The sequence below is a fragment of the Anastrepha obliqua genome, chromosome 5, assembly GCF_027943255.1.
Source record: "Anastrepha obliqua isolate idAnaObli1 chromosome 5, idAnaObli1_1.0, whole genome shotgun sequence".
NCBI classification, from domain to species: Eukaryota; Metazoa; Arthropoda; class Insecta; order Diptera; family Tephritidae; genus Anastrepha; species Anastrepha obliqua.
In genome coordinates this window covers 55414136-55422119 of record NC_072896.1, presented here as the reverse complement: position 1 = coordinate 55422119, position 7984 = coordinate 55414136, and the positions used below count along the sequence as shown (strand labels likewise).

General features: G+C 34.3%; 1 protein-coding gene across 1 annotated transcript; it reads right to left on the bottom strand.

The window, feature by feature from the left end:
* Positions 1-2172: 2172 nt before the first annotated feature.
* Positions 2173-2523, bottom strand: LOC129246840 (histone H2A-like; the record flags this gene model as incomplete). The annotated part of the gene is made up of 1 exon (XM_054885493.1): positions 2173-2523. A coding segment is annotated over exon 1 (351 nt), but the record flags the coding sequence as incomplete, so codon positions are not given.
* Between the last annotated feature and the right edge of the window lie 5461 nt (positions 2524-7984).

The window sequence follows — 7984 nt, the reverse complement described above, 5'->3', positions numbered from 1 at the left end:
TATAGAATCACAGAATTGTGATTTTGTTTAAAAATCTTAATTGTACAAAATTTTGAGTCTTTGTTAAAATAATATTGTGGTCCTGAAAAGGACCGTTTTTATGTTTTTTAAATATGAACGCAAGAAATTATTTAACCGCCGAAACCGTATAAAGTACGGCCTTGTCTCTTTAAAGCGTACACAACATCCATAGCTGTAACTGTTTTCCTTTTGGCATGTTCAGTATAGGTAACTGCATCACGGATAACATTCTCCAAAAATACTTTTAAAACACCACGGGTTTCTTCATATATCAAACCAGATATACGTTTTACACCACCACGACGAGCTAAACGTCGAATAGCTGGTTTAGTGATACCTTGGATGTTATCACGTAAAACTTTGCGATGACGTTTGGCGCCACCTTTTCCCAATCCTTTACCACCTTTGCCGCGACCAGTCATTTTTTAGTATTTACTATTTGCACAAGTAAGAATTTAACACTTTAACACTGTGACACTTCACCACCAATGAAATAACAGAAGCGAGAGCACATCTATTTATACCAAAATCTCACAACTGCAATACCCAAGACAAAAGGTACACCATACATCTATCTCGCTTTAACACATACCTACATAATACATGGACTTATGAAACGTATTAGAGGAAATTGCGACTTAAGATGTGAACGTCATACAATTTGTTATTAGTACAGTGTATAGTGTTCTGTAGTGTTCAAGTGTGGGAAAATAATAAAGTGAGTAGTGAAAAATGGCTCGTACAAAGCAAACAGCCCGAAAATCGACTGGTGGAAAGGCACCACGTAAACAATTGGCGACAAAAGCTGCACGCAAAAGTGCACCAGCAACTGGTGGAGTTAAAAAGCCACATCGTTATCGTCCAGGTACAGTGGCGTTGCGTGAAATTCGTCGCTATCAAAAGAGTACCGAATTATTGATACGCAAATTGCCATTCCAGCGCTTGGTTCGTGAAATAGCGCAAGATTTCAAAACAGATCTACGTTTCCAAAGTTCTGCTGTTATGGCTCTACAAGAAGCAAGTGAAGCATACTTGGTTGGTCTTTTTGAAGATACCAATTTGTGTGCCATCCATGCTAAGCGTGTTACAATTATGCCAAAAGATATTCAATTGGCCAGACGTATTCGTGGTGAACGTGCTTAAATCAATAAGAAAACTTACAAAAAATCGGTCCTTTTCAGGACCACAATTTGTTAAACGAAAAAGATCAAAAATTTTATTGAAATATTTATGCCTATATATGGACCTGTTCGTAAATGCAAAAATTGGCAACGCTGCAACTCATAAGTGGTCGAAAAGGCAACAATGCAGTATATTGTGCGCAAATAGCAGCAAAACACAAATCATAAAAATGGCTGATGCAACAGATGTGTGCTGATTAGCAGTGGCAGTGCAGAATAATCATATTATGCAGCGCAGTGATGCATTTACGAATAGGCTCTATGTGTAGATATTTTTGTGTTTTCGTAAATGTATGTAGTATATACCTATACAGTTCTTTATCTACTCCATATCATTTATACTCGTGTGTTTTTAAGTATAGTCGGCATGCATGTATACACGTTTATGTACGTATGTATATGCACACATAACCAGTTTATAAGCAGCAATTTTGGCGCAATTCGGTAATATGTATAAAAATATAATACACCTAATGGGATGCCACGTTCTTTATTAAGAATATTAAATGAATAAGAAAACTATTATGAAAAAACGGTCCTTTTCGGGACCACAATTCGTTTAACGAAAAAGATCAAACATTTTATTGGAATATTTATGCGTAAACATATATGTGTAGATATTTTTGTGTTTTCGTTAACGTACGTAGTACATGCATACAAACATACATATGCATTTCTTTATCTACTCCACTTCATTTATACACGAGCGTACAGTCAGTAGGCATGTATACACATGTATGAGTGAATATGTATAAATAACCAGTTTATATGCCGCAGTTTTGGCGCAAATATACATGCGTCTATTCACATTCGATAATATGTATGAAAAAATAACACATTTAGTGAGAAATTATTTAAATCTCTTTGTAAATGTATTTTGTCGTCCTGAAAAGGACGGTTTGTTTGCGTCGGTATTTATAATTATAATTCGCCTATATTTTTCACTTTATGCTTTCTTTTCGGTCTTCTTTGGCAAAAGTACAGCTTGAATATTAGGCAAAACACCACCTTGAGCAATAGTTACACCGGACAACAATTTATTCAATTCTTCATCGTTGCGGATGGCCAATTGTAAATGACGTGGGATGATTCTTGTCTTTTTGTTATCACGAGCAGCATTACCAGCCAATTCAAGAACTTCAGCTGCTAAATATTCCATAACTGCAGCTAGATAAACTGGAGCACCGGCACCAACACGCTCAGCATAATTGCCTTTGCGCAACAAACGATGAATACGACCAACTGGAAATTGAAGACCAGCACGATTTGAACGGGACTTTGCCTTTCCCTTAACTTTACCACCTTTACCACGGCCTGACATTTTCACTGCTATAGATTGTTCACTTCACTACACGACAAAGCACTGTACTGTATTATACTCAAAGTATAAGCACACTATTCACTGATACACAAAATGTGCGCTGCTTATATACTTTTTCGCTATGCTGAGCACCAACCCTTATGCTGTGCTGTTGAGCATCGTGTGTGTACTACTACTTCGTATTGTCTCGCCGAAGAGTTGGTCGGCAAATATACACTAAAGCATGCACATGACGCATGGTAGGTATAATAAGTGACAAATAGTGTGAGTGAAAATAAAATCATAAAATCGTCAAAGTTGTGAAGAAATTAAAATGCCGCCAAAAACTAGTGGAAAAGCAGCGAAGAAAGCCGGTAAGGCTCAAAAGAATATTACTAAAAATGATAAGAAAAAGAAGCGTAAGAGGAAGGAAAGTTATGCCATCTACATCTATAAAGTGTTGAAACAAGTACATCCTGATACCGGTATTTCATCCAAGGCCATGAGCATTATGAATAGTTTTGTGAATGACATCTTTGAGCGCATTGCTGCGGAAGCGTCGCGTTTAGCTCACTATAACAAACGTTCAACCATCACCAGTCGCGAAATTCAAACTGCTGTACGTTTACTCTTGCCCGGTGAATTGGCCAAACATGCCGTCAGTGAAGGTACCAAAGCTGTTACCAAATATACCAGTTCCAAATAATTTTTCCAACTGAACTAAAGGTATATAAATATATTAACAAAACAAGGCCCTTTTCAGGGCCATAAAATATAAATTAACAAAGAGAATGAAAAAATGTCTTAATTAATATCTCTACATATCGCACCCTAAATACAAAAGGGTCACAACTCAAAATTTTCCAAACTCGAGCTTGACTTGTTTACAGTAGCACAGAAAACAAACTATGTGACATATCACGCTGAAATTTGCCATGTAAGCTTATAACAGTCCTATCAAAAAACAAAAAATTTATTTTTGCCATATGTCATTCGCGGACCGTTTTATTGATAACGTTTCGTTCATATTTGAGCAGAAGGAACATTTTGAGTTGTGTCCCTTTTGTATTTAGGGTGCGATATGTATGTATGCACATTGAAATTAATTTTAAAATTCCTTAATATTGAAGAATATGTTCATATGGTTTCATTAGTCTATTAAATATGATTTTGTTGTTGAGTTTGTTGAACTACTTGGTTTTTATTTTTTTAATGTTTTCTACACACTGTAAGGAATAAATTCACTTTTGATCTTTTTGTTAAGAGATTTTGTAGCCCTGAAAAGGGCTTATTATTAATTTACCATGAAGGTTCCGTTTATAACTCACTTACAAACACCGTAAATTATTTACTTTTTACCTGCTGCTGTAGGTTTTTTTGCGGCTGGCTTTTTATTAGATGCAGACTTCTTGGTTTTAGCAGCAGTTGCTTTTGCTTTAGCTGCTTTTGGCTTAGCAGTTGCAGATTTGGCTTTAGTTGGTTTCACTTTTAATGCACCACCCTTTTTTGCATCTTTCGCCTTAGCCTTTTCAGTTTTCTTCTTTTCAGCTGTTTTCTTACTGGCAACAGATTTTTTTACCTTTTTCTCACCACTTGCCGCCTTTTTGACTTTACTCAATGATTTTTTCTTTGATGCACCACTATCTGCTGCCTTCTTTTTAGCCTTAACCTTCTCTGCTGATTTTACGGCTTTTGATTTCAATTTTCCCTCGCTTGATTTACTGGCTGCAACTGATAGTTTGAATGAACCGGACGCACCTTTTCCTTTGGTTTGAATTAATTTGCCACTTGTAACAGCCGATTTCAAATAGCGTTTAATGAATGGTGCCAATTTTTGGGCATCACATTTGTATGTCGCACTAATATATTTCTTAATCGCCAAAAGTGATGAACCGCCACGTTCCTTTAAATTCTTAATTGATGCGTCGACCATTTGTTGTGTTGGTGGATGGGTAGGGGCAACCGACGGCTTTTTGGGCTTAGCTGCCTTAACCTTTTTGGCAACAACTTTCTTTTCAGCAATAGTAGCAGCAGTAGCTACTGGGGAGCTTACATTGACAACAGCAACTGAATCAGACATCTTTATTTATATATTGTAGAATAAAACCTCAATTCAAATTCCACGTATGTATTATACACTTTAAACACTTCACTCACTTTATGCACTGTACGCACTACACCAATAGAGCACTGGTAAATAAAGATAATTTCTGGAATTCGATATGTTGTTTAACTCTCTTTAAAATTTGAGAAGCAGAGCGAAAAGATGATAATCAAATTTTCACGTTCCAGTGCTATTTAGTGCTGCTATATGACAAACTTTAAGATTTATTTAATTCACTAAAATTCACTGAATTTACTAATTCAACAAATGAATATGTAAAACGATAGTATGCATGTGTCACTTTCATATCAACATACTTAAATTGGAATAAAATCAATATTTTTCTTGTAACGAGTGTTTTAGTCGAAACTTTGTACTCAAAATATTAAATTTTCGCTAATTTTAGTCGATTTTCTTAAAACTCCGTAATATAAATCAATTATTCCTATTGAAAATATAAAATATATCAAATTATCAATCATCTAAACATTTTATTTTATATATTACTTAAAATAATATGTTTGAAAAAATAAAATTAAATATCTCCATGGTATCACCAGAGCAATTGTCAGTGGCGTTAGTTGGATGCATGAAATCATCCAATATTTTGATGAATATTGAAAACTTTAGTTTTGGTTGAAATGAAAGATGGTAATGAAATAAATAAATCTCACTAATGTGAATTATGTAAATTTTATTTTAATATAATACTTAATTTTTTGATATTAATGCAAATATTCACTAATCAATTGCGTTTTTAAATATATATATATATATATATGTGTGTGTGTGCATACAAAATTTTTTATTTAATTAATTAAATATTATTTTAATTAATAAAAAAATTTAACTTTTTCTTTAAAAAATTTGCAATATATGTCAAAGCAAGGTACAAAATTCCCATATGTACATACATACATACGTGCTTACATACACGTATACAACTTGTATGCTTGGCGAAGGCAAAAGGCAAAGGTAGTAAGAGTATGATTGGATTCCAAAGTTAAAGAAATAAATATAAATATAAAAATATAATTTTAACTACATATATATTTTTAAAAAGTTGTATTTATTTAGCGAAAAAAAATTATTTAAAAATTAAATATTATATATCAGGTTAGAGGCCTGGGTGTTAAAATACAGTCATAATCTATTTAGTTGTATAATGAGTATGTACCTATGTACTTGTGCACATGAAATATAGAATCACAGAATTGTGATTTTGTTTAAAAATCTTAATTGTACAAAATTTTGAGTCTTTGTTAAAATAATATTGTGGTCCTGAAAAGGACCGTTTTTATGTTTTTTAAATATGAACGCAAGAAATTATTTAACCGCCGAAACCGTATAAAGTACGGCCTTGTCTCTTTAAAGCGTACACAACATCCATAGCTGTAACTGTTTTCCTTTTGGCATGTTCAGTATAGGTAACTGCATCACGGATAACATTCTCCAAAAATACTTTTAAAACACCACGGGTTTCTTCATATATCAAACCAGATATACGTTTTACACCACCACGACGAGCTAAACGTCGAATAGCTGGTTTAGTGATACCTTGGATGTTATCACGTAAAACTTTGCGATGACGTTTGGCGCCACCTTTTCCCAATCCTTTACCACCTTTGCCGCGACCAGTCATTTTTTAGTATTTACTATTTGCACAAGTAAGAATTTAACACTTTAACACTGTGACACTTCACCACCAATGAAATAACAGAAGCGAGAGCACATCTATTTATACCAAAATCTCACAACTGCAATACCCAAGACAAAAGGTACACCATACATCTATCTCGCTTTAACACATACCTACATAATACATGGACTTATGAAACGTATTAGAGGAAATTGCGACTTAAGATGTGAACGTCATACAATTTGTTATTAGTACAGTGTATAGTTAGTACAGTTCTGTAGTGTTCAAGTGTGGGAAAATAATAAAGTGAGTAGTGAAAAATGGCTCGTACAAAGCAAACAGCCCGAAAATCGACTGGTGGAAAGGCACCACGTAAACAATTGGCGACAAAAGCTGCACGCAAAAGTGCACCAGCAACTGGTGGAGTTAAAAAGCCACATCGTTATCGTCCAGGTACAGTGGCGTTGCGTGAAATTCGTCGCTATCAAAAGAGTACCGAATTATTGATACGCAAATTGCCATTCCAGCGCTTGGTTCGTGAAATAGCGCAAGATTTCAAAACAGATCTACGTTTCCAAAGTTCTGCTGTTATGGCTCTACAAGAAGCAAGTGAAGCATACTTGGTTGGTCTTTTTGAAGATACCAATTTGTGTGCCATCCATGCTAAGCGTGTTACAATTATGCCAAAAGATATTCAATTGGCCAGACGTATTCGTGGTGAACGTGCTTAAATCAATAAGAAAACTTACAAAAAATCGGTCCTTTTCAGGACCACAATTTGTTAAACGAAAAAGATCAAAAATTTTATTGAAATATTTATGCCTATATATGGACCTGTTCGTAAATGCAAAAATTGGCAACGCTGCAACTCATAAGTGGTCGAAAAGGCAACAATGCAGTATATTGTGCGCAAATAGCAGCAAAACACAAATCATAAAAATGGCTGATGCAACAGATGTGTGCTGATTAGCAGTGGCAGTGCAGAATAATCATATTATGCAGCGCAGTGATGCATTTACGAATAGGCTCTATGTGTAGATATTTTTGTGTTTTCGTAAATGTATGTAGTATATACCTATACAGTTCTTTATCTACTCCATATCATTTATACTCGTGTGTTTTTAAGTATAGTCGGCATGCATGTATACACGTTTATGTACGTATGTATATGCACACATAACCAGTTTATAAGCAGCAATTTTGGCGCAATTCGGTAATATGTATAAAAATATAATACACCTAATGGGATGCCACGTTCTTTATTAAGAATATTAAATGAATAAGAAAACTATTATGAAAAAACGGTCCTTTTCGGGACCACAATTCGTTTAACGAAAAAGATCAAACATTTTATTGGAATATTTATGCGTAAACATATATGTGTAGATATTTTTGTGTTTTCGTTAACGTACGTAGTACATGCATACAAACATACATATGCATTTCTTTATCTACTCCACTTCATTTATACACGAGCGTACAGTCAGTAGGCATGTATACACATGTATGAGTGAATATGTATAAATAACCAGTTTATATGCCGCAGTTTTGGCGCAAATATACATGCGTCTATTCACATTCGATAATATGTATGAAAAAATAACACATTTAGTGAGAAATTATTTAAATCTCTTTGTAAATGTATTTTGTCGTCCTGAAAAGGACGGTTTGTTTGCGTCGGTATTTATAATTATAATTCGCCTATATTTTTCACTTTATGCTTTCTTTTCGGTCTTCTT